General features: G+C 40.8%; 1 protein-coding gene across 7 annotated transcripts in view; it reads left to right on the top strand.

The window, feature by feature from the left end:
- Positions 1-27919, top strand: part of birc6 (baculoviral IAP repeat containing 6) — a 193053-nt gene that overhangs the window by 13429 nt on the left and 151705 nt on the right. For all 7 annotated transcript variants that reach the window (XM_044215397.1, XM_044215402.1, XM_044215400.1 and 4 more), the window contains exons 3-19: positions 12769-12906; positions 13961-14154; positions 15337-15448; positions 15672-15754; positions 15837-16062; positions 16189-16358; positions 18602-18660; positions 18874-20538; positions 22906-23055; positions 23207-23432; positions 25135-25295; positions 25536-25667; positions 26484-26615; positions 26766-26932; positions 27065-27198; positions 27362-27523; positions 27634-27765. In XM_044215397.1, the coding sequence (XP_044071332.1) occupies positions 12769-12906; positions 13961-14154; positions 15337-15448; positions 15672-15754; positions 15837-16062; positions 16189-16358; positions 18602-18660; positions 18874-20538; positions 22906-23055; positions 23207-23432; positions 25135-25295; positions 25536-25667; positions 26484-26615; positions 26766-26932; positions 27065-27198; positions 27362-27523; positions 27634-27765 (4043 nt within the window). The remainder of the gene's footprint in view (positions 1-12768; positions 12907-13960; positions 14155-15336; positions 15449-15671; positions 15755-15836; positions 16063-16188; positions 16359-18601; positions 18661-18873; positions 20539-22905; positions 23056-23206; positions 23433-25134; positions 25296-25535; positions 25668-26483; positions 26616-26765; positions 26933-27064; positions 27199-27361; positions 27524-27633; positions 27766-27919) is intronic.

The following is a 27919-nucleotide window of genomic DNA, read 5'->3' as shown; positions in this document are numbered from 1 at the left end:
ACAATGAAAGTAAGGGGTCCTCTTATCAGAATCAGAAATACTTTATTGATCCCCGAGGGGAACTTTTTCGTTACAGCATTATGCCCATGCAAAGACAATCTTATTACTCAACTGTACAGATCAGCCACTGTGATCCGGAACTTTTAGCCCTCTCACCCAGAGGAAAAATAAAAGAAAAGAATGAAAGATAAAATAAACAAACAAATCATTAGTTCACTCAACATTCATCCTAAGTCTGGAAGAATCCAGTTTTAGAAAGAAATCTTTCCAGCTTGTGATTTTCACATTCTTATCAAAGATTATTTCTTTCGTTTACATTAATCAAAACACTAATTCTTAAATGGGTTAACTCTCAACACTGAAGATTAATCCAAACACAATATCAAATCCTGATGATTAACCGTGACCTACAATCAACTTCAGGTGATTACCATTCAACACTTTAATTTCTCACACCCAAATAAATCAGAACAAATGAATCAAACTACGTATTAAATGTAATAAATTAAGTATAGGTACCACACTTATTGTGATTACTAATTTGGTCGTGTAACTGCATCCCCCCTCGGCTCCCAATGAATTTACCAGTAATTAAGGGTTTTCTATAGATCAAACCTTCTATTTTAGATTTATTTGATCAAACTACTATCTAATGGTGAACAGCTCAACTAGGTGATAACCTTTATTAGCAGAATCTGAATCATGTGAACAATTGTGCCTTTCGAGATGAGAGGTAGGTAGCGTTTGATTCTCATCTGGGGAAACGTCTATGATTTCTGGGTTTAAGATTGGCTTAGCCATTTCTACTATTTTATTTCTACTATTTTATTGTCACAAAACCAAAACGCACAATAGAGGATCCCTGAGGCCCTAATAATCCCATTAGGTAACCCAGTGGATCAAATCCATGTACTTCATGCAATTTAGCTAAACTTTGTACCTCTTCCTGGATTAAATCAGCTACAGTGTATCGTTTAATCACATTTATAGATGTGTGATTAGGAAGTTACATTCATTTTGCTGACTGCGAAACAATTATTAGTTCCTAAATGTATCAATATTGGACTGTGCATGATTCATGGGGTTAGAATTAATGCAAAAGCAGAACTATTCTAACAATAATTCGTGAACATTCTAGCATTGAAAGGGTATTGAAAAATCTCTAAGGTTATTTAACAGTGTTGGAAATAAACTTTTTTTCCACCTGGCACTGTGGCTGGTGGATTCCAAAATCACTTTTTTTTACCAGCCACTTTCTTAACCGGTGTTCTGTCTATGTGCTGCACACAGTCTCCCTGAAATCTTAAATAGAGATATTATAATGTAGTATTTCAACATGCTCTCCCCATATTCTTAAAGTATACATGGAGTGAGCAGTGGTGTAATATAAAATGATTCTGTAGTGGGAGAATTATATAAGATATTATAATAGAGTATCAAAATATGCTTTCCATATTCTTAGAGAACACTTACCTCTGTAATCAAAAACATAAAGACGTCATAATACTGTGAGATTAAGTTGTGGCTTGTTTCGAAGGTTATGTAACCGCTGTTCCTACGGTGCCAAGTTTACATACATTAGTCAACCATAACTGACCACACGACTGACTTTATGAATAGTTTCATTATGTTGAAAATATTATGCGGCTGTCATTCTAACATCTAGCAGTATTCGGCGATACCATGGATGTAGTAGGTTGTAATTAGTGGCATTAAGCAATATAGGCAAATGAACAGTAGTTTGTGTTTTGAATCATTTAATTTACTTACTTGTGCAAGCAATTGAAGCCGCATTGGAAACATCCATTCTGAGGAAACGTTGCAGTGCAAGCAGAGGTCAAGCTCATCTTATAGGCTAGGCTATGAAAATGGAGTTACCGGTAAGCAAGCTTTCATTTTCTGCAGGCATTGTGGATGCAGCACAAGTTGGCCAAGTTAACAGGCTGGCTTTGTAATGTTTATTTGCAAATACATCACAAATAAAGAATGTCAGAAGAGTGAATCATGAATGGAAGGATTGCTTCCTTTTCATCTCTACTAGTTAACATTAGCTAGCTACAGAATGCCGCTCTTAGGCTACCGGCATCTACCGGCAACTTTTAAGGTGGAATTTTTTTTGCATGTTACTCAATGCATGAGTTGACGTTGTTAATCAGTCAACATACCTTAAATGTGAAACCCTGTGATGAAACTCCACGTTGTCTCCTACTATAACAAGCAGACTCACAATTCAATCTGCGTTGTGGAATGTCAAAAATCTCTTACCCTATTTTTATTTACCCACCATCGTGGCTGGTAGGTTGAGCAAATTCCATGCTTTTCTTGGATTTATAGCGCTATAAAATTAAACCTTTTGGGGTTTTTTTTTTTACATTTTATAGATAAAATTATGAATCGTTTCATCAACAAACAGATTACTCATCAAAATCCATGTTTGGGAACCTCAAAAGTTCCAGAAGACCTCAATAGGAAGAAAAATACAACTTTGAAGACTTTCTTGAAAAGGTAGAATTCATTGTCTCAAAGTATGCTTACGCAAAAATTGTAGATATAAGTTCTCAAGGTAAAATAAAAAAATGTTTTGTCAGTTTTGTCAAGGTTTGTTTCAGTGAAAGCAACAGGAATAGTTCAGAAGCACAGAGTTTGAATGAAACGATTTTCTTTCTCTCAAAGTGTTTTCTCAAAGTTCAGCATATGATTGAGATGGCTTGGAAACCAACAGCAAGCCATAATGGAGCAGAACAGAGGATAGAGGGGTTGGGTCTTCTTCTTCAGAGTGTGAACCAGAGAGAAGAAAAAGGGAGTGCAAAGCACTGACTGCTTAAGTACACTGCCATTATCAAAAGGGTGTGTTGGATACATGTTATAGTGATAAGAGTATGCCGTCTGAGTGTAACCGTGGACTCAAGCTATATATCCATACACATGCCGGTCAACCATGGCAGTGTCACATTTTCAACTCGTTGTGATTCTACGGTCAAGTTAGCAAGAATTAATATGCATTGACCGGGTAGTCTTTCAAAATAAAGCTTGCTGAGAAACATTTTAGGTGATGGTCGCAGTTAGGTTAGGTTTAGGCCCCAAAGCTACATGGGATCATGGTTTGGGTTAAAATAACTACTTTCTTAAAACAATCAACGTTGACTATTGGTTTCACACAGGAAACGGAACCCGGTCTCCTGTGTGAAAGTCCTGTGTTTGACCCATTACCTTTATGTTTGGTCTTTAAGTACATTTAATAGCAAGTACTTTAGTAGAATTTTGAGATGAAGACTTCTTAAGTTGCATTCAGGCTTGAATTGATTAAACTTTGATCAATATATTAAAATGATTTTGCTATGGATTTTGCTCTGGCCTCTTCTTTAAGTTTGTATTCAACATAATACCTAATTATCTCAATGAAATACTGAAACAAATGTATATGTGACATAAAAAGGCAAGTTATTTTTTTGGCCTTTAGAAAATGTGCTTGACATGTGGATTTTTTTCATCTACCAGTTCCATTGCCCGGTGAGTCAAAAAGTTAATATCGGACACTGTCTGTATGTGTGTATGTGTGTGCCTGCTTGGGCACACATAAATGAATACATGACAGAAAGCAAGAAGCTTCCCCCATCCTGAGATCACTGAAATCACTAACCACTCTTTCAATTAATTAATTTTATATTATTATTATTATATTTTGTTGCAATTTCCTTTCAAATCAAAGGAAAACACTGCAGTAGACCATTGCGTCATGAATATTGGTCACAGAAACCTCAGTTCTTCCAGGCACTTTCTTGGGTAAAAATTAAAGGGTTCCTCCAGAAGCTGTGAGCTGAAGAAAAGTGCTTGCTGGAACCCACTGTGGTGGTCAGAGGTTCCTGCAGGAGCTTATAAGTTGTCGGGGGTTCTTCCAGGAACCTCATCCTATGGAAAGATTACTTGAAACACCTCAAATATATTTATAAGTTCCTTGGGTGTCCTATTGGATATTCCAGGCACTTGTAGTTTTTATGGCGTATGTGGAAACCCATTACCTTATGTACACTAGAGATAGTGACACCTGGATGTCAGTAATACTGATTAACCTGCGATATCCCGAAATCAACTATTTCTCTTGGTGGGGAGGGGAGTGATGTCCTCGAAAGTAATCTTTAGTTAGTTACATTAAACTCGCCAAGCAAATCATACCAGTCATACATTTTCCAGTCCACTGCAGTGAAAGGAATTGGAGTTAACATTGGCGGGTGAGTTGAAGTTGGTAGTTGACACACCCAACAGTCAGTCAGATTTCTGGTGTTTGCATAGCCCATCATCATGCGCATAGCCAGATTTAGAAGTGTCATGGAATCTATGTTTCTCTCGCTGGCGGCCATGTTCTGATGGTCAGTAGAAAGCAGTGTTTTTTCCTGTGCGATCTGATTGTATTTCCCAGTGGTGCTTCGATCAAAGCACTCTGAGCATTGATACGAGTCATACTCGCGGTTTGAGCCTCCACTCATTGGTGAGCTTCTTACGTCATCGTAGTCTGCATCCTATCCACCTGAGTCCTTGAACTCAGGTGAGCCTCTCACATGGTCATTCACTAGGTAGGGGATGTTTCCCTCAGGCCACAACCGCTTGTTGGCACCATCTGTGCACTCTCTTCCCTTGATTGGATCTCTCCTGCACTATGTGGCATAGATCCATAGATTCTGGCATTCCTTCCCCCCTTAGGATGGTTCTCGTGGTTTAGCAACACTTGGCATGGACCTCTCCATCTAAGAGAAGAATTGACACTACCACAACAAACCCAAACACAACATCTGTTGGCTCAAATGGATGGATATCCCCTTTTTCTAGGCTCTGGCATATCTGCAAAATCTGTAAGTGAAAGACAGAATGTTGGTTAGGGTTAGCACATAGTCATTCATTAATTTCTCTGTCCATCAGAGTAGCTCTGTGAGATGTCAGCGGCGGACTTGCACCTTTGGACATAGATATAACATTTCCTGTGTCACTTTGAGACTCTCTAGTCCCTTAGACATGGTCATTCATTGATACGGTTCATTATTTAATTCAACAATTTGTTAAAATTCCCATGGTCTACAATATTTTATTCTCTTTTGATGGGAATGCTGTATCACACCGTCTCCCCCCATGATCCCACAAGCAGTCTCTTCTCACCCCAGGAGTCGATTACAAGCCATCCTCAGGTAGGTAGACTTTCTGGATTTTTGTGGGGGGGGGTTTAACCCTCCCCAGCTGCGCACAGATTCACTTGTGTAGAAGGTGGATGAAGGACAGTATGATTTAGGATCATAGAAACAAACTCAGATTGTCAGTGCGATTTGCAATACCACTCTGACAAAGAGGAACGTGATCAGGATCTCTTTATAGTACTGTCACACTTCATTTTTCAGAGCCTCTGATTAAATAGCATCAGTTTAAAATGACTATTTTAGACCTGTTGTTGTTGTTGTTATTGTTCTGGACCTTATTTAAAATGGGACCGTATGGCAGTTTCAACTGGTCATGCTTCATAAGGCTGGCTTTTTTCTGGTTTGTTCACATGATATCCCATTAACTTATTTATTTTATTTATCCCATTTATCCCCCCCTTTTCCTACATGTGTGAAACCACGTGCAATCTTGACTAACACTTGGAGGTAGGACTTGAAATGAGTTAAGCGGCGTTGCAAGCTAACACATTGCTTTCAGAAAATGTATCTATTAATTAGCCGAATCAGTATCACCCGTGTATGTGCAGCACACTTTACAATATCCAGTCGGCAAGAGAATGCCTTTCAACTAGTGGTAACAAGAGCTGAATGTTGGATAGTTTTACTACATGATGCCATATAACTAAAATGCATATCTCGAATCAGTGAAAAATGGTGCCAGTTTGGCTCACAGTTAAAATACAGGCATGTCATAGTGCCTACAACTTAGCTCGTTAAGCAGATGTTTTAGGAGCATGCGCCTCCACTACATTTTATTAAACAGCTTTAGGTACTTGCAGATTATTGATACAAGATATAGTCAGCAAATCAATGATGATGTATTATTTAAATTTAAAGATAAAACTTTATTGATTCTCAGGAAACTGCCCAGCAGTACATGAAGTAGTTAATCTGGAGCAGCTGACGTGCGTTGGGTGACGTAAGTGTTCAGAATGTGCTACACAAATTCGATACAGCAAAGACTTCACATTCTAATTATTATTTTTATTATAATAGCCATAGCTGTGATTGCTTGCAAACAGACTGGCATCCCCTGCAAGTCGGCAGTTTAGAAGAATAGAAAGCTATCAGAGAGCCCTTTTCCCGAACCAAGATGCCTCTGACGAAGCCGATGTCTCCTGTGCTGATGTGAGAGCAGCCTTCAAGTCTCTGAATGCAGATGTCATGGGTTCAGTTCATTGAAGGGGTTCAGATGCAGAGTTCAGAGTGGCGGCATAAATGAAAAAGTCCATTTCAGTGGAGCGTTGAATCCACAGCCTGAAGAGGGAGCACATCTCTGCTTTGGTATATGGAGGAGGCACTAACTCTGTCTGGTGAGAGGAAGAGACGACTATTTTTCTAAAACTTCTCCATTTAGGTGACCTAAGACTGACAGCTTGAAATATTTTGGGAGGGGAATGGAGTCTATTCACATGCCTTCTCAGAATGAACATGCCTCCATCAGGTCAACAAGGTCAACAAGACTCTATTTTACCTCTGAGGCTTATTTTGTAGAATAAATCCAACTATCAGATAGATAAGGCTGAACGCAGCCACACCACTGTATACAATTTAGAGTCATAAGGCTGTGAGGCCAAATTAGAATTAACATCAGTCAAAATTGGAGATTGCAGCTAGAGCAATCACGTTCACAGCTTCCAGATCTTGAACAAAGCACCATTCTCCAGGTGTGTTAGCTTTAGAGATTTAAATGTATTACTGGCTAGAGGCAGGTATCTTAACACCTTGTTCTAGAAGAGGATCAATAACCGATTCAAAGCCTGTTTCTATTTTTTATTTTATGTCTATTTATTTTTATTTGTGCTAAGTGCGACAAAACTATATTTGGTTTCAGAGTTATTGTGTGAACTTTTTTTTTATGCAAAGAGGGACATCTGCTAACTCTAGGGCAAGCCTTAAGTTCAGTTTAGGAACTGGTGAAAATCTTTCAAAAGAAGTGATTACACGCTCACTGTGTGGCAAACTAGCAGTCACTCTGTGTCTGAGATGTAAACATCCAAAAGGAGCCTGTGTGTTATCAGACAGCCTCCAACATGGGTTCCAGTTCACAAGGTTAAAATGTGAAAAACTATAATGCTCTAGCAACGGAGCAGTGTCAGATGCAGTCTGTTTTAGCCAAAGTAAACATCACCCAAAGTGAACAAAAATGACTACAGATCAGATCAAACTAGTCGGAGAGTACGGTCTAAACAATGTCTATCAGGAAGCTCCAAATATACCATCAGGAAGCTCCAAATATACCATCAGAAATAGACTAACTCACAGCAATCAAATTACACAAACCATCTCTACTAAAGGTTCATTTAAGAATTTAAAAACAAAATTATAGGTTTTGCTTTCTGCTTGATACAGTCTTTGATACATCTCCTAACAATGGAACTCCAATACTATATACTATACTAAATACTCCACTATACTGCCAACCAACATTGTAGGTCAGGTGAATTAGACAATATTACATTTGCTACCAACACAGAAGTAATACTGACTTCTGCTTGACATCACTATATATTGTTATGATTTCTGTATGGGTCAGGCCTGGTGTGAGAGAAGCTGGTTATTGTGGTACAGTTGTCTGCAACATTTCAGACCATTTGCTTTACATATGTACCTCTGTGTGTAAAAATAATTCCTGACCCTACAGTCTCTTTTCCAATGTCCAATTCTTAGGCATCTGTGACACTCTCGTCCGAAACACACCACTTGTGTCTAAGACTTCAAGTCTGTATTTGAAAATGTCTTTGTCTGCAAAGCGAAAACATTGATTTCAAGGATAGTTGCTATACTAGGCAATAAGCAATTCATAAGCGCTTGTACTGGTAGTTGTTCACATTGTTCTATTTTTATGCCTGCATTTGACATCCACACTTTCTGGGATCTTTTGATAAAGTGTGTTACAGATTCTTCTGGTCTTTGGAAACACGCAGTGACAACACTAAAATCAGCTGTCTGCCTATTATCAGTAGCATGTTGTTTTATTTTCACCATCTCTGCTGCTCTGGTTTGCAATTCAGCCTCCATCATGGGCATATGACATACAATGACATGTTTAGCGCTTTGTTCTATGACATCCATTAACTGATCAGACACCCAAGCACGGCGTTTGTTATCCTCATCTACACCACAACTCTGATAACATGCGTTGTATTGCGGCATGATATCAGGGACATTCTGATTTTGCAGTCCTGTGTCTACGTCTTTACTCTTATCATCCTGTGATGAATTTTTACTATTAATCTTTTCTTTTGGTGAATTAACTACAGATTCATTTTTAGGTTCTGTTGTGGAGTGATTATTACCCATATTTACAGCATGCACATAAAAACATCAAACACACACATTCAATAAATACGGCTGCAGCATGAAAAGTTTAGCCTGTTTTTCTCTTTTTCTGTAAGGATAAGCTTGGATGAGGCTGTGAACCACCTCAGAATGTTCCATCACAGAGGCTTGTTCTTCTTCTGGCCAGGATAGTTTATCTCTTATCAGCCATTCTATTTTGGAATGTTTAGTCAACAGTGCATTTGCGAGTTTAGGCACTAACGTTAGTATCTTTTTCTCAGTTTCTGAACACCAAGCTTCATCATGCTTTTGACTTTTACCAGTGTCCATCCTGGACAGAGTACTGGACTATTTTACTCTTAGTTTAAATATTACCAGTTTAAAACTGCACTCAGAAAAAGGAAGGAGTGGGTTGATTTATTAAAAAAAAAAAAAAGAAGTAATCTGAGTAAATGTTACTGCATTACAATTTTTAAAAGGGAAGCACCTATTGATTATGATAATGTTGTATGATAATATGAATTTAAAGAACACATTTAGGCTATGAAATAAAGTCCAACATATTAACATATACCCTGGTGAAACAACCTTGCATCTCAGTAATAACAATAAACTCCTTTTCTATAGACAAACATTTTCATTCGTTTTTTATTTTCTGCTCATAGAATTTTCTGTCATCCACCAGGAGGTTTGTATGACACATTTGTTCCGAGCAATGCTCAGAGATGAGCCAGGGCTTTTGTCCCCCGATACTGATCCCTAACCTTATTCTGGTCTAAAGAAACCTTATTTTGATCTTGGATGCCTTATAGCCCAATGCAGAAAATACATAGTTCCTTTATAATTCCGTCAAGAGGTACACAGGGTTTTTTACTTACCCAGTGTCTGTCTGTGTTGGAATTTGTTGAAGAAAAACTTGTACTGAAGAGATGTCCTCAATTGAATAAAAGAATAACTCAAGAGATCTGTCAACAGAGAAGCATTGGGGCAGCATGTACACACGGGCACAGCCAACACAATACTTAACTTTGCATCCAAAAGGTACACTTCTTACAGCAGAACGGTGTGTGGTTGTTTACAGGTTACATCATCTAAAGATGAGACAAAGAGAGAGTCTGTCTCCATCCCAAGTTATCAGTATAAGAAGAACAGAGACTTCTGGGACACTTCTATCTTATGTTAGGAACATCTAGTGCTCCATAACCCAAAACAACATAGTCACAGGGCCTGAGGCCTCCTTTATGAAACCATAGTAGTCAAAGTATCATAAATTCTATTACCCCCAAAAATCCCTTAGTTACACCCAAATTCTCCCATAAGTAGCCTATGTGGATAGGTCTATACTGTCTTTTTTTTAGCCTAGCCTTTGGCTGCACTGTGTAGAAAAAGAATGGAAACTGAAAGCGCGCTCACTGGATGCGCTTGTTGATGGAATCCAGCACTGTGTATGTGTGTTCGAGAGAGAAGGGAAGAGAAGGTGGAATGCACGTAATGTTTCTGTAAGTTATTAATAACTTAGCCTACTCAGAACGCTGCTTTGCCACTTTTCGACCCACCCGTCCCAACCTGTGATATTTTCTAGAAAGCTTACCCAAACCCACCTGCGGGACCCGAGTGTTATGGGCCGACTGGCGCATGACTAGCGCGTACCATGTATCCAAGGCTGAGTCCTAACGGCAGCGGCCCGGATTCATACCCGGCCTGGGCCCTTTGCTGCATGTCATGCCCCCTCTCTCTCTCCCCTGCCTTTCCTGTCTCTCTCTACTGTGACTATCAAAGAAGGCAGAAATGCAGAAACAAATTATCTTAAAAAAAAATAAAAAATTCACGAGCTACTTTATCCAAATATTGAAGGTCCTGGTTTAAAACTATTCAATTGATAAGCTTAAATTATTGATATGATATTAAGGAACGTTGAACTCAAAGAATGCGACTCCTGAAATTGACATGAAGCGATCAGCTAGTGAGAAGACGTCTCACTCTTGTTGGGACTACAAAAACACTCACAGGAGGAGGTTCTTTTACCTCATAAACAATCTTTGGCAGAGTACACCGGCTGCAGAGAGCACACAAACTCGACAACAGCCAAGTGTTATTTTGGCTGGCAATCGACATACTCAAGGAATTAATGTTAAATTAGTGACAGCTGATATGATCAACCGCTGGCACCGTTTGTCATTTTAACCGGTTAAAGCGATGGTCTGCGCCCACTAAAAGTAAGAAGCTGCGACCTGAATGGTTTGTACACTGCTCTTTGCTAATGAGAGAGAGGAGTGTTAACAGATTTGTTACAGTCAGAGCTCAGAAATTATGCCAACCTGGTGTCAGAACAATCACCGGTGCAATCAAATAATTTTTCACAAAGTCTTATTTTCACTCTCCTATGCAGTGAAATGCTCGCAGTGTAGAACCCGGCTGTCATTAAGGAGAACAGCGCCGCAACGCTATCAGGCTGAGGAGGGCAAAATACAGTAGAACTACAGTAAAGAAAGGATCAGATTTGGATCGGTTTTATTTTGGCCGATACGGATCCATTAAAATATGCCCGAATCGGTCCTGATACTGATTCCGAGGATCGGCTCCCGGCATCACAAAAGTCAACATATACTTCCAGATGATAGAGAAGTGGTTTAGAGAGCACATTGTTGGGTAGAATGGGAGAGTTATAGTATGGTTATTGTTCAGGTTTGACATATATTCATCCTAAAAGTGCTTATCTTGTCTCTGAAGTAAGCAGCAAAGTCAGGGTCAGTAGGAGGAGACTTATTAATCATCCTGTCAGTGATTGATTATTTAAAAACAATGCTTTGTTGGTACCAATAATCAGTTTGGAGCAATATGTTTGTCTGACAGTTTGACCTTACTGTATTTCGTTTATAACATCAGATCAACTTAAAGTAACATTTTCTCGTTCGCCCTGCACTTTCACTGGTCAGTTAGGGCAGATATTGGAACTAGACCAAACATTCTCACAGACTTTGACATTTTCGCCCGATAAGTCCACGAGGGATCAGGGATTTCCCACCGTGAAATCTACAAGTGTTCGTGGGCTCTCTGTGGACTTTTTGAGCCCTTTTATACAAACGTTCCAAAAGTCACAGCTACTCTGTGGACTTTTCCTAAGGGAATTACCCACAATGCATAGCGCTGTGACATTTAAATGGAGATGAATTTGGGAACCATAAAAAAGGAAGCATTAACTAAACTTGGAAGGAGTGGGCAAGAATATTTTTCTCTGTAAGACATGTCACTAATCAGCACTGTGTATGTGTACTTGTCTTTTTTTTATCATGACATGATGGTTTACAGGACTGCAGACATGATGGTCCAACAGTATTGTTTAGAAACAATAAGTCAACAAAAAACACTTCCAATTCATTAAACTACAAATGAAATATGATCCTAGCTTTATTGTTAATGGAAATGTCTATCACCCGGTAATGTGACTTTTTCAACCCATCTTTTTATTGTCACTTCTTTTACAGCCACATTTCCTTAAGCCAATCAGCTTTTGATATGCAAATTAGCAGTGGGTCCAACTTTAATTAGTGTACACTAAAACTCCCCAGTGTAGGTGGAGTCAACACGTGATATTTAAGGTACCCTGTGGTGTTTTTGACCACTGGCAGCACTTAGCCACTGTTTTTGTGAGCATGTCCCTGATTTGTTAGTGTTTCGTGCAGACACACAAGGCTGCATGTGCATACGAGAGCAAAGCAACACGATACACTTGGCTGCTGCCAGTTTCTAGCTATTTTCTATAGTTGGTGGCAGTAACATGCCATGAAACGTAGCAATTTGCCAACAAAATGCAAGGGAAAAGGCAGCTAGCTAGTAAACAATTTAGGTTTAAAAGGACTTTCCAAATTGGCTTTTCAAATGTTTAATGAGGAAGAAAATGCATTTGAAGGATAGGGTCACAATTTTCAAAACCATACTCGCATGCCCATATGAACATTGAAACAGGTTTTGCTTGCTGTGATTATTCCTCTTGTTCATACCGGCCATTAATAAACTCCTTCCTAATGCTTGTTCAGTGGAAGTGTTGGGGAAGTAAGTAAAAGCAAAGAATTTTAAACACACTTTATTTAGTGAGTCTCTACTTAGGTTAATTGTTTCTGACTGCATCTACAGACTGTGATGTGTGACTAAAGTCACATTGTCATGCATCAAATGGCTTAACAACCCATGAAACCATTTTTTTATGAAGCCAGAAGACAATACCAATGCCTGACTCAGGCAGTTATAACTATAATGTGTGTGTGTTTGTGTGTCTTTTCAGGCCCAGCAGATGCTGTCAGCTTGTCAGGAAAAGATTGATGTGTGCAACACAGAAGGCTATGAACTCTTTATCACCCAGCTCAAAGAAGGCCTGAAGAATACCTCACACGAGACAGCAGCCAATCACAAAGTGGCTAAGGTTAGTATGACAGCCTTTTAAAAGGTGCTCTTGTTTTCTTGTTACATCCTATATGAATAGAGGCCTTCTGTTTGTGCTCATATCAGCTGTGCAATAGTGACATATTAGGGATTTTTAATTAGATTTAATTTATTAGTGACACCTGACAGCCACGACCAATGTTTCAGCATGAGGGATGTCACGTGAGGGAATCAGAAATACTTTGATCCCCAAGGGGAAACTCTTTCGTTACAGCTGCTCACTATCAAGTCAATGCACACTTGAGAATAGAAGGAATAAAAGTTCTAAGCAAATCAAAATATAATAAACTATAATACAGGTAAGATAAATTAAGTGCAAAGTGGATATAATTACAAAAGCTAAAATAAGTGTAAGTACCAAGTGGATTTAGAGGTTAAGTATGTACGGTGTAATACAATGTAATAATATAAGTTATAAGTAATAGTGCAATATGAGTACTGTCAAGTTAAGTGTAGCCACGGCATTTTAATTAGCGTGATTCTTCCTGTAAAGTTTATGGGAAGATTAATCCATTTAATTAAGTCAGATTTCATATTATTGAGAAATAAAATACAATTTTCTGTGTGTTTATTGTCACTTATTACACATTAAATATTTAATACTGTTTCCCCACTTAAATGAACATGGTAAGTCCTGTGTTATGTTTCCCTACTGCTATTATTTCTGTTTCTCCATATTACTTTTCTTACCTGAGACCATTGAATATTCAGGAAAAACAATTTTGGACTTGATTTTCTATCAATACAAAAAGGCAGTGCTGACAGCAGACAGCAGTTCTCAGATGTCAGTGCTTGTGTGAATGTGTCAACAAGAAGAGTTTTGAACATGTTTCCTTCTTGCAGCTGCGTTACTGTGTAATGATAACACTAACTTGTCATCATGTACTGAAATTAGCGTGTACCAGTGTCTGCTTCAGAAAGTTCAGACAGTTTGATGTGTGGGCCTATCTCTTTCTGGTTTACTTTTTCCTTCACTATCCTTAAATCCATCTGTCTTCTCTCTGTGACCTTTTTCTTCACCTTCCTTCTCTTAGTGGGCGACAGTGACCTTCCATCTTCCCCACCACGTACTGAAGCTGGTGGCCAGCGCCATCGTCAATGAGCTGAAGAAGATCAACCAGAACATAGCTGCCTTGTCTGTGGCCTCATCCATCATGGACAGGCTCTCCTACCTCTTGTCAAGCGCCAGGCCTGAGCTCGGGGTGGGCCCCGGGCGCTCTGTAGATAGGTGAGCAAGCAGGGAAACAAATGATCATTTGTTTTTGAAGAATCAAACAACTGAATAGTTAAACACATCATGCAGCATTTCCGAGCATCACTGTGTCACTATGAAAATGTTATATTTAGATTTACCTGTGAGAACATGGATGTACTCACTTTTACACCAGCAGTGTAATTGGTTTGGTTTTCAGTATTTAAGACCCCCTTTTCTTGTTGCCACTTGTCACTCTTCTCTCTTTCTACCATCATTGGTTTTCATGAAGTGGAGAAACATGTTGGAAGAGATTACAGCTCTGGTATTGTTTCACAGGAATTATAGTAATGTGTCAAAATGAATATGGTGTTAACTGATAATGCAAAACCGCTGCATGGAGCCCATAAAAAGCTCCAATCAGCTGGATTACTAACTAGACAAATGGGCAACAGCCCCAAAGAGCCCAGATTCACTGCTTGTCACTTAGCTTTTGGTAATTTGATTAATTATACATCCAAAGGGAATTTGCACCACTAAAGTACAATATCTACATGACCAAGCAGGTGTCATTAAAAAAAGTGTGCACACAAATAAATTTTACTCTCAATGTAATAATTTTGTAACCGACACTATGCGGGGCAAAATAAACCGTGAAAATTGTCAGGCCATGAACAGTCTAATCTAGATGAGCCATTTGAATTGAATGCAATTTTATTTAGGATTTAGCACATTTGCCTGTTAAACAATGTTCTTACTTTGTAATATTGTTACTTGTTTTAAACATTGTTTAACCATTATGATCTATTTATTCATGCGCACAATTTAAGTATTTCAAGAGAACAATTTAGCCATTTGTGTGCGCAAATAAAAAAATTGAAAGCAGGATTTATTATTATTAATTTTTGCACACAAATTATTATTATTTATTCTCCATGACACCAACAATAATGAGCTAACAGCAATTTTTTGCCCTTTGGTTAGTCCAGCCATGCCAATCAGGTACTAACATTTAGTGTTCCCTTTACAAATAGCATTTAAATAGCATTTTGTCATGGATTATGATTCTTGAGGTGTATATGGATGTGTGATCTATGATACACAACATGCGTGTGACAAGTATTTCACACATAGTCCACTACAAAACAGGTACAGTGATACATTCCACACCAGCATACTGAATACTGGGCTGTTACTGAAATGTGGTGTTCTCTGCAGATCTTTGATGTACAGTGAGGCCAACAGGAGGGAGACATTTACATCGTGGCCACATGCTGGGTACAGGTGGGCTCAGCCTGATCCAATGGCTCAAGCAGGGTTTTACCACCAGGTAGGTTCTGAGAGAACGCCGGGGAGCACATTAGTCTGTAGGCACATACTTAGTTTACATCTCTGTTTACAGTCATGCACATACACAATATCTGCATGCAGTCAAGGGGCTGTTTGCCTGCACGGTAGAGCATGTCAGGATTCTCCAGAATAAAAATGGACAGTGGGGAATGTAGCTGTGTTAGTGTTTGTAAGCTCTATTGACTCCCCCTGTCTTTCCACAGCCTGCCTCAACAGGGGATGACAGAGCCATGTGTTTCACCTGCAGCGTGTGTCTGGTCTGTTGGGAACCTACAGATGAGCCGTGGTGAGTGGAGATCATTAACTATGCATTTATTTAGCTCCTATGACATATCAATGATGTCCAACATTTCTCCGCTGTCCCCCAGGTCCGAACACGAGCGACATTCTCCCAATTGTCCATTTGTGAAGGGTGAGCATACACAGAATGTGCCGCTGTCAGTGACACTGGCAACCAGCCCCGCCCAGTTTCCCAACAGTCCCGACAGTTCAGACAAGATCGTCTGCTACGGCTTTGGCAGCTGCCCGCAGTTCCTGGCTGCTGCCACCAAGAGGGGCAAAATCTGCATCTGGGATGTCTCCAAAATGATGAAGGTCAGCGTCGCACTGTGAATGGATGAGACAGTATTATCTGTCTTGTGTTTCACTTCCAAAGATATTGGTGTCAGACAGTTAATGTTAGTATTGACCCCAGATTAAAGAGTGTGTGATTGTGTGTAGGTGCACTTGAAGTTTGACATCAATCCGTATGACCCGGCCATCCTGAGGCAGCTGATCCTGTGTGGTGGTGAGCAGAGCCAGCAGACACTGACCGAGTCACGGAGACCAACTCTGGCCTGGCTCGAGGAGTCATCCTCCTGCTCTGACCTGCCAAAGCTAGAGGGAGACAGGTGAAACACACGCACGCACACACACACACATTCACATAAAGTATATATACACTCACTTCAATCCTCACAAGCATATACACAGCGCAAAAGAAGTTTCTCACCGTATGCGTCTGAACCACAGCCAGTGTATGTTTTAATATCAGAGTTATACGTGAATAATTGGCCTCCATCTGCAGTGTTATCCACTGATTCACCTCTTGTTTATAACTGGTATATATCTCCATTTGAAATCCAGAAGAACACATTAATGACGCAAACAACCTCAAGGTGCCACACGACAACAAGTCCTTGAGGCTGAGGTTGCTATGGCAACATGCGAACCATGGTAACATGTGAACCATGGTGTACAGCAGAGAAGGCAACAAAGAGAAACTTGGAGGCATGAGCTGTAATGCGTTAGCCACGTGAGCTTTAACAATGTAAACCGAAAATGCAGACGAGTAGCCGGGCCATGTCAACCCTACAAATATCAGTACTCCTGAAATGAGACCGGCTTACGAGTCAAACCTGTAAGGGATGAACAATAGGGTTGGGTGCGGAACTCGGTACTTTTAAGGGTACCAACCAAATAACGTCGGTAGTACAGAGTACCAATTCACGTTAAATCAATCTGTACCAAATTTTGGTACCTGAGAGCGCATCTGGGTGAGAGAGTATAGAAAGAGAGAGAGTGAGACTACGTCACCCCTGCTGCTTGTTGAAGTCACAGGGACACGTGTGTGTGTAGTGAGTGTGTGGTTGAACAAGAGAGAGAGAGAGCGACAGAAATTGATGGTGATTGCAGCGGTGCAGAGGAAAAGGTGAGCAGTGAAGCTGTCAATCTGGCAGTAAATGTACAGTGTAGGTTATAGTTTGTCAGTGAATAAAGGCTGTGTTGTTTCCTAACTGCTGGAATAGTGTCGCTATGACGATTAGCTCCACCTACGCTGAGGGGGTACTTTCCGCCATCTATCACACACTGTGGCAGCATTATGCCGCTATTGTTTGGTTCAGTGTAAAAAAGCAAAGCAGGTGTAATGACGGCCCTTCTTTACGGCAGTGTTGCAGGAACTCTGTGTAAAAAGGGCTACTGAGTCAGGGCAATGGCGAGCTCAAAGCGTTGGCCTGCAACCAGCGGGAAGAAGTTAACTTAGCCTCCATAGATGACTTTAAGTGAGGCAGTGAGGTAAATTGTTCTGAATAAATAATGTTGAAATTGAGAAGTTTGGACTTATTTTTACAACTGAAATTCCATTTTTGTTATTACAGAGAGAGTACAGTACCGAAAAAAGGTACCGTTGGGTACTGGTATCGGCAATGAACAAATACCTAATGAACCCTAATGAACAAATATGAGTTTTTCTCTCCCTATAGCGATACCTAAACTCACAGGGACTTTGAGCTGTGCTCCTTTTATAAGACTCAAACATGTAATAAAATCATTACTTCGTGCATGCAGTGTTTTATGCAGGGCCTGTATTTTTAGAAAACCTATACTTAGTCACTTTTGGTATCATTAATTGTGAATGTCATTGTCAACACTTGTGGTTTCACCTACCACTTCTATTTACATTAAAATGCATTTATTGTGAAGCACGTTCAAGAAGTGATAAGTATCAGCAGTAACTTAATGCATCAAAATGAGCTCAAAGCAGCAAATGAACGGAGCAGAACCAAGTTTAAAAGCTACCCAACTCTGAAAAAACAAAATCCACCAACCGGCACTTCTAAAGCTCTCTAATTAACACGTTAGTACTAAAAACAATAACAAAAACAATAAAATGAAAGTAAATAAACAGCAGTGAAAAAATTATAGGTACTGCTAACATTTCTACAAAAATACATTTATCACCTTTTCAGTTATCAGTTGCCCCCGAATGATCTTTTAACACAAAACAGCAACATAAGACGGTGTAGTCCCTCATTCGTCCAGGAGTGTTCTATCGTAGAAAAGCTTTCAGTCGTAGTCGTCTGGACACTGTTTTCAGAATCAAGATGGAAGTCGAGAATGACTTCCGGATGGGAGCCGAAACGTCTTGATTCTGAAAACAGTGTCCAGATGACTACGACTGAAACCTTTTCTATGACAAAACAACAAAAACTAAGTACTTCAACAACGTGGAAAGAGAGTGTCAACATACTGTGACACAGCCACTTAGTCCTTCTTGATCTGTAGGACTCTTATGTGTGTCAGTCAGTGAGTCACAGTTCTGTTTGTGTTTTATTATGCTAGTCAAGTATTTAAACCACTTCTTCTCTTCCAGTGATGACCAGTTGGAGGATTCAGACAGTGATGAGCATTCCCGATCAGAGTCAGTAACAGGTAAGAAGACTTGAATTTTCACTGTTTGTCATTTCTGAGGGGTGGGGGTGGTGCCCTTGTTGTTAAGATTTGGGTGAACCATGTCTGAAGCCATGTGGATACACTTGAAAACACATCTCTTCTCTTCATGTTAGGCTTCCAGCCTCATTAAAATAGCGTTTTAAATCATTGGACGGGAAAAACCTCAGACCTCTTCTTTTGCTTCTGTTCCAGGCCAGCAGTCACAGTGGGAGAGCATGGATGTGAGCCTAGGGCTGACGGCGCTGAGTGTGCTCCAGCAGCCAGAGAAGCTCCAGTGGGAGGTGGTGGCCAGTGTGCTCGAGGACACGGTCAAGGACCTGGAGGAGCTCGGCTCCAATCCCTCACTAAACCAAGCCAAGGCCCACAGCCAGGCCAAAGCAAAGGACAAGGTCCCTGACCACCACAACATTCCTTTCCCCTGCCTTCTGGCCGGAGGCCTGCTCAGCTACCGCTCAGCATCCAGCACCCCCATGGCTGGACCCCCACCCACAGCCCCAGCTACAACACGCAGGACCACAGATGGTCCCCTTAGGACTCAAGGCCCTGAGCCCTTCCACCCTGGGCCTCTGCAGGACCAGGGCCCCATGGAGATAGAGACCTGCAACCCCCAGACTGCAGCCCAGGAGCAGGGCTTCTCTAACCACACAGGCTCCCAACCTCCAAGCCCCTCTTCTCTGACGGCTATGCGCAGGACTATACCTGTGCTGCTGCTATACAGTATCAGGGAGGTGGATGACAAGTCCTCAGGGCAGGTGTTTGCTCAAATGAACAACTTAATGAGCAAGGGGCTCCACGAGGAGGGCTTCACTGTGCCACAGATTATAGAAATGGAGTTCGACACACACGAGCAACTTCTTCTTCAGGATCCTCCCATCACGTACATTCAGCAGTTTGCAGATGCAGCGACTAATCTGACAGGGTTAGACGGCCATGTAGACAAATGGAGCACACTGGGTACAGCAACTGTCTCTACCCCGCCACGACCTGGAGCACTGGTGCAGTGCTTGAGGCTACCCAAACAGCTGGAAGAAGAGAATCTTTATGTGGACTCTATCACGCCCTGCTGGGACGGTGTGCACCTTCTGGTTGGCCTGCAACCATCCGGCGCTGAATCTCTGAGCGCTACAAACCAAGTGGAGGCCCTCAACAATCTCAACCGTCTGCACTCTGCCCTCTGCAGCCAGCGCAAAGGAGACCCCCTACACCCAGTGGCCAATGGGGTGGAAGGCCACCACCCAGGCGATTCACCACCTCAGACACCCCTCATCCTGCCTCCAGGAGACCAGCAGCAGCTGCAGCAGAGGTCCCCGAGTGGTGGGAGTGGAGGCTATCTTGCACTCTACAAGCTCAACTACTCCACCCGTATTGTCACCTTGGATGAGGAACCTGTTAAGGTGCAGCACATCTGGGACCCTTGTGATGCTATCACCTCTCTTATATTGCTTCCTCCAGATGTGCTTGATAGCAGGGAGGATGACAGTGAAGAGGCTCCTGAGGAGGCTCTCCCCTCCGGGTCCAAAAATGGCTCATCTGGGTTTGGAATGGGCCCAGCAGGCCGTGCTGGCTCTGTAACTGGGACTGCATGTGGAGCAGCCACAACCAGCAGCAGCGCTACGGTCTCCAGTCCCTTCACCTCTGCCTCGATCCACAAAGAGTGCAAGCGGTTAGAGGTGGCAGGCCTGGGTCACCTGGTGGTGACCACACGGGCCGGGTACATTATGATACTGGACCTGTCCACGTTGGAGGTCCTGGCCAAGGTGGAGCCGCCTAAGAAGGAGGGGTCAGCAGAGGAGATGGACCCCTTTGTCTCAGTTACCTATTGCACTGGGACAGACCGCCTTTGTGCCTGTACCAAAGGTGAGTGTTTCCTTCCTGAACCTGTTTCCCTGCAGACAGGTATTATGCATTTTTATTAAATCTTTAACTTGATTGTATTTAACGTATTGTGTTTAACTTACAGGTGTTCAGTAATAGTAAGGCCTTTTCTTTGACAAACTCCTGGGTGTTTTCTATTTTAAAAATGTATTTAAAGGTTGGGTCTGGTGTTATTCTATTTTTCTTATTGTCAGTAATATCCTGAAAAGACCAAAACTAACGATGTGTTAGACCGTCTCTCAGTACTTTCTGACTTCCCTAGCCTTTTTGTGGCACTTAGCCCCAAGTCCATTCGTTCATATTGAAGAGGTAAATCATTTTAAAAAGGCTTATTTCTGGCAGCATGGCGGTCAGGGTTCGAAATACGGGGGAACTACGGGGAGCTCGGCTCCCCTGTAAGAGACATGAGCTCCCCAGAAAGCCTCATTTAAGAAATGTAAGGGGAGCTGTTTGTTTTTTTCTGTATAAAATTATATTATATTTCTAATAGTAAAGCACTTTATTCACACATAACAATTTGCCATAATTTGTGTCTTTTAAGTGAATATTTGTAGGGTGTTGACACAGTTTGATGCATAGCCTACTATATGATGTTGTATTTGCATTGCGACGTTACCTCCATGAATGTTTTACTGTGTGTGCAGTGAGCATTGGGTGTTTTGCTTAGAGAAGCTGTTGGAAAAATAATCTAGCTATGTTTTCCGTAAGACCAACATTTGAGGCTGTGGGCATGTTCATAATTGTCATGGGATGCAACCTAGATCTGGTCTGTTTAACAAAGTAACGCAAACCATTGCCTGTCCGCTGTGCGTTGGCATTTTTATTGTTTCTCGGCGGAGAGAAAACATTGCATGAATGCAATGAATAATTTTAGTTTCTTTGTTGCCCCAGGCTAAATATTCTCTGTATGAATCAACATGTATTGATAGTATATTTTTGCACGTAGTCGGGTGCATTCATGCATGCGCGTTCATGAGCACAGTACCCTCCTACCCCCCACCCCCGAAAAATAGGGCTCACCCGCAAATCCCACAATGTAGTTCGAACACTGATGACGGTGTATGTGGGATTTGAGTCAAAATAAACCACAGTGTGTTTGTTCATGGTAATAAAGGAACATATCACCCAGTGCAACAGTGTGGCTCATTGATGTGTTTTTAATAGTTTTTGGACAACAATAGAGCTCTATGGCACAGAGGAAGAAGATATATCAGGCTTTGATAGATACACCATACTTGTTAGTACTTTTTATGGGTTTTGTTGACAATAGAAAAATCTAAAATATCACCAGTGTTATCGGTCTTCAAAATAATAAGTGTGTTTGGTTTTTTTTGGGTTATGAAATCTCTCGAATGGACAAACACTAATAGAGTCCAACCGATAAATTCAGCCAGGCCGATATATTGGCTGATATTAGCTTAATACAGATATATCGTATCGGCACATGTGTCAGCTGATAAAGAAATTGAAGTACAGAAATGCCAAAGATATGTTTCAGAACAGTGTCATTATTCTTTAAGTTGTCCACCAGAGAGTAGTGACAAGTTTATTGTTCAGCTGTAAAATGCTCTGCCTGGTACATTTCTTAGTCACTAATTAAAAAAAACAACAAATGTGGCGAAAACCTTTTTAAAATATTTTTTATTTTTGTTATGGGTTGTGTAAAGAAAATTTATTTTGGCCGATATATCATTTTTAAAATATCGGTATCTGCCTCAAAAATCCTTTCTCAGTCGGGCTGTTAAACTAAATAACCATGGTTACAGTATCTGCAGTAAAATTTAAACCTTTTGTGTGGCTTAAAAACAGTTTCCAAGACGATCCAGGCAAAATGTTGGATGCAGAGTAAGGCAAAAAGGTCAAAACATTTGAAGCATTATCAATTTACCAAACATCACCTTAGGAAAATCTTCAAAAATGTCAGTAAGTGCATTTTTTTGGATGCACAAATAAACCATCAAATAACTAAATGTCAATTACTATATTTACTGGCATATACTTTTTAAATGAAGTTGATATGATATCAAACTGATCTTGTTTTTACTCATTCAGCATGTACTGTAATGCAAGTTGGTAATTTGGATTAACAAGTGATTTATACTTTTGAAAAAAAAAAAGATCCTTTTACTTCCATCAGAAAGTTTTGATGTCAAGCCCTGCTGTAGAATACTTGTTTTCTCAACTCTGCTGATTGAGTTACTGTAATTAACTGTATCCATACATTGTAGTGGTTCAACACCTGCAGGTAGACGAGTTAATATACTGTATAAATAAATAAACTACAGTTAGCGGTGAAGTAAAAGTGAAAGAATCTTTAGGTATTCATTTTGTTTCTGCTCTCCTCTGAAGGTGGAGAACTTCATTTCCTTCAAATTGGAGGTGTGTGTGACGAAATAGATGATGGAGACATGTTTATTGATGGCCCCCTTTTTAAAGGGGCTGACCTGCTGCTTGAGGGGGCCAAGCCCTCCTCCAACCCCTCTAGCCCTGGGATCACAGGTAGAACTGACACACGACACCCTCAGTCATTAGTTCTCCACGTCAGACCACATGGTCTGATGGTAAACCAGATACATTTCAGTGGTCAGTTCTTTGGCCTCTCTGTGATACTGTTAATCCCACAGTTGTTCCCCAATTTGCCTTTGTGCAGGAGTGGACCTCCTTGTGGACCAACCACTGACCACAGAGAGCCTGATGTCGCTGGTGGAGCTGACACGCTTCGAGACGTTGACACCCCGCTTCTCGGCCACAGTGCCACCGTGCTGGGTGGAGGTGCAGCAGGAGCAGCAGCAGCGACGCCACCCACAGCACCTTCACCAGCAGCACCATGGAGATGCAGCCCAACACACCCGCACCTGGAAGCTTCAAAGTGATAGGTAGCTATTTTTTTGTAACTTTATTGATATTTTCAGGCAAAAAGAACAGGTTGACATGGGCAACATAGTACTTGTTACAGGGTCTTTCAATGTCATATGTAATGGGTTTCATGTTACAGGCACACATGTAGTGTAGTTTTTTCAGTATTTACATAGTGAGCATATTGTAATCATATTGTTGTCTTTTGTTGGAGGGTTTGCCTGCAGCCATTTCCACATGATGGCTTTCTTGCTACCAGCAAAAAGTATTTTAAAGAGATCCTCATCCTGTGCCATGAGTTTATCCTGGACTTTGCCTGGGTTGGGGTTGCAGCGGTAAACCAGAAAATGGACTGTTATCATACCATATGGTATTGAATTCTACCGTACCAGTGTTATATAAAAAAATATATATTTCAAGTCTCATGTATGTCAGGACATAATATTTTGTGAAATTATAATACAGTGTTGGTTCAACCAAAAAAAACCTTCTATATAATATTAATGATTGTGTAATACCATATACAGTGATGTTTTCTTAGATGGTTATCGTACTGTGAAAATCTCATACCGTTGCAACCCTAGCCCATATATAATATGACAAAAGAGCAGTTAACTTCTATTCCAAAATTTTCAATATTTCTTGAGTAATCTAAAAAATTCAAGGGCAAGCCCAAAAAATATGAAGATAGTCAGTCTTGGTAGTCTTAGCGTGGCTTTCTCATAAATCCATTCCAATCATCCTCAGATATCTCCAGACCTGATTCCCTTTCCCATTTCTGTTTGACATAGAAAGTTTAGTTTTTAGAGTTCTGTATTCTGTTGTATATTAGTGATGTTAGATGTTTATCTTTTAATCTTATATGCATCAATAAATATATTGACCACATTAGGTTCACTATCCTCCATTTGTTTAATTTCTTTACAAAAGTAATCTTTGACCTGGAGATTTTTGATTTTATTTTTTATTTTTTTAAAGGTTATATATATTTGAAAGGTGTTTAAAAGACTCTAAGTCAATATCACCTCTTGTACCTTTATATGCCCAATGCCTAAACTAAATGTCAAGACAAGAGGCCTTAAACTCTGCATTATATGCCACCCATTTCAGTATTCTTGCATGTTTCTCAAGGTGAAACCTTTTACAGATGTTAAACCATACCCAAAGGGCTACCTTGGTCCATTGCTTTGGTTTATTCAGATTATAATCCTGCTGTTGGTAGTTCCCCAATATAGACTGTGCAGGTAAATCAAATTGCATTCCTTCAAAACCTTTCCACTTAGCTGCCCCTATCTTGAGGTAGTTGTAGGGTCTTATATTTTATCCAGAGACTCTTACTGTTCCACACAAATCTTGAGATCATCCTATTCCATTCACTAAATTCGTTAGAGGGAACTGCAACAGAAAGTGACTGGAATAGGTACAGTATCTGTGGGATTACATTCATTTTTATTGTTGCAGTTTCAGTTTGACAAGTCTAGTGGCAATAAACGCCACCTGTCAAGATCTGCGTTAATTGTCTTAACTATAGCACCATAGTTACTTTGATCAATTTTGGAAATGTTTTTTGCGATCCGAACTCTTAAATATTTAGTAGAGGTGTCCCATTTGAAGTCAAATCCCCTTTGCAAGTCAACATTTGAATAGGAAGCTTTAAAAACAAAGATTTGGATGGCTTTAGTTGAATGTCTAAGCAGTTGGTGACCAGTGTTCTCTCTGCAGCTCCAGCTGGGATGAGCATGTGTTTGAGTTGGTGCTGCCCAAGGCCTGCATGGTGGGCCATGTAGACTTCAAGTTTGTCCTGAATGCCAACATCGTCAACATTCCTCAGATCCAGGTCACTTTACTGAAGAACAAAGCACCTGGGCTGGGCAAAGTCAGCGGTGAGGACACTGAGATTTATTCTTTGGGGAGGCTTTTAACTACTGTACAGTACTGTACTCATACATCCAGATTGGTAGATTGTTCTTTGCAACTACATTGTTTTAATCAGGAATACCAGATTTTTTTGTAACTTTGGTGTTGCAAGATGTTCTTTTTATCTTTCCAATATCAGATGAAATTGGGACATTTTGAATATGGAACCCATATGTGTCTGAATCTTTTTCTCATGTCTTAAACAGAGACAGCGGTGGACAGACAGATCTCCTTCCCCCTCTCCAACGTCGTCCATGCCAATGGGGAGAGGAACGGCCAGCCTCTGCTCCAAGACTTCACAGAGGACATCCAGTTTATGGACATAGAGGAGACATCAGGTAAAGAATACAGCCATTTTAGTTTGAGATTAGTTTTGCTTATTATTTGAAGTCTTAGAGTTTTTCTGACCCTAACAAATCTCAAACACGTAATTTCTCCTGCAAACAGCTGTTGCTCACTCAAAGCATTTAACTCACTTCAAAAGTAAACATATTCCTCAGTGAGTGCATCACTGCCACCAAAATGATATTTCTCTTTATCATTGTTTAAACCAGGAAAATCAAACGTCTAAGGAACTTAATCAAAATTACCAGAGTTCACGAAAATTGTCTTTGTGTATTTATTGTGTTTCTGCACTTGTAAATGTGATAAGTTGCAGTTTGTGGATGAACAAGATACAGACTGAAGCAAAAGTTAAGCCTGGTCCAACTTTTTTGGTGGATGATGTTGCTTTTTTTTTTAGATATGTGACCCACTCAACAGCCTAGTGTTGAGTGGGTCACATATCTAAAATTCTGGCCCAAAGTATAAATAAAGTCTTTGAAATAAGCTGTTACTTTTTTGGTGTCTCATATCAAATGTTATATTGATACAGAATAATGTTAACAGTACATCTTCTCTGCTTTAGTGGACGCAGTTGAACTTAATGTTGTCCTTTCTTATTTATAGTCTCAGGTTTTTCATTAGCTGTGTTGAATTAGAAACAGGCAAGGACTGCCAGCTTGTCATTGAAATAGTGTAATAAGTAGCACTGATTTCTTAAATGTCTTACTCCTACTAATCTTTTAGGGCAGAAGGTTGTTCCACATTCTGAAACTTTGAAATCTGTGTATTATCTACCCAGAGTAAAATAGTGGTTCATGTGTTTGCTGTAGGCTCCATGCTGTGTCCATTCCTAGAAGACCACAAGGAGGACATCCTGTGTGGTCCAGTGTGGCTGGCCAGTGGGCTGGACCTATCTGGTCACGCGGGCATGCTCAGCCTTACCAGCCCCAAGCTGGTCAAAGGTGACAACAGTCATATCTACCTGCTTCTGTGAAGTCCCTCACTGATCCCTGACAGTGGTTTTTGTGCTCAGGAAGATGATATTAAGAATCATCATGAAGTTGTGAGTGTGCCAGTGTTTCTCAGTTGTCCTGTTCCTCCCTCCACTGCAGGCATGGCAGGAGGGAAGTACCGCTCCTTCCTGGTTCACATCAAAGCAGTGAGTGACAGGGGCATGGAGGAGAGCCCCCGGCCTGTGTTGAGAATGCCCAGTGCCAAGCCCCAAGGCACCAAAGCCCACTCACTGTCTACCCTGCTGCAACGGGCTCAGGCCTCCAAGGTACAAATTCACAGCTTCTGGTCTTCTAGGGTAAAGATAGGATGAGTGTTGTGTAATGTAAACTATGTCCATTACACACATGGCATCTCTGTGTGTGTGTGTGTGTGTGTGTGTGTGTGTGTGTGTGTTTAGGAGAAGGTCTCTGCAGTGAAAATGGAGAGCCCAGCACCCTCGAAGAAAGTAGAAAACCTGCGAGGCTGTGACCTGCTGCAGGAAGTTTCAGTCACAATCAGAAGGTTTAAGAGGACGTCAATACCCAAAGAAAGGTCAGATCACTGGCATCAGGTTCTGTTTGCACTGTTGTCAAAATTTTGTCATATGAACACTAAACCAAACTAAGATGACTGTGTCTCCTTGGATTGTTTTTGTCTCTACTGTACATATTGCAGAGGTTAACTTTAAACCGGTTCTGTTTTTCTGTGCTTTTAGGGTTCAACGGTGTGCTATGCTGCAGTTCCTAGACTTCCACGAGAAGCTGCTGGACGCGCTGTGTCAGCGGACAGAGGGCAGCCCGGCCACTGAGCACGCCCAAAGTCTAATTCTAGACATCTTGTGTTGGCTGGCCGGGGTTTTCTCCAGCGGACCCTGCTGGTAGGACTAAAGCGCCAGCACAGCAAATAAGACCGTATCATCTAGGTTGCACATACTTCCACTTTGACATTTTACAAAGACGAGTAATATATCCTGTGGCTTCTTTTTAGCGTAAGAGAAGGAAAGGAGGGCCTGCTGGTGAAAACCCGGACACGGCTAACCGATATTGTGCGCATGTGTTTCTTCGAAGCCGGCCGGAGCATAGCACACAAATGTGCTCGCTTTCTTGCACTTTGTATTAGGTAAGAAACATGGTTGATTTCAGTGATGATGATGCTTTTAGCTCTTTTCCACTATAGGAACTTCCCATAACCTGGCTTGTTTTCCACTGTGTTGCAGAATGTTTTGGATATACAGTATGTCATTGAAAAGGCAACAACGTATGCTGACACGGGT

The sequence above is a fragment of the Siniperca chuatsi genome, linkage group LG11 (assembly GCF_020085105.1).
Source record: "Siniperca chuatsi isolate FFG_IHB_CAS linkage group LG11, ASM2008510v1, whole genome shotgun sequence".
Classification (NCBI taxonomy): Eukaryota; Metazoa; Chordata; class Actinopteri; order Centrarchiformes; family Sinipercidae; genus Siniperca; species Siniperca chuatsi.
The sequence above is the reverse complement of the archived record's forward strand: the minus strand, read 5'-3'. Positions and strand labels throughout refer to the sequence as shown.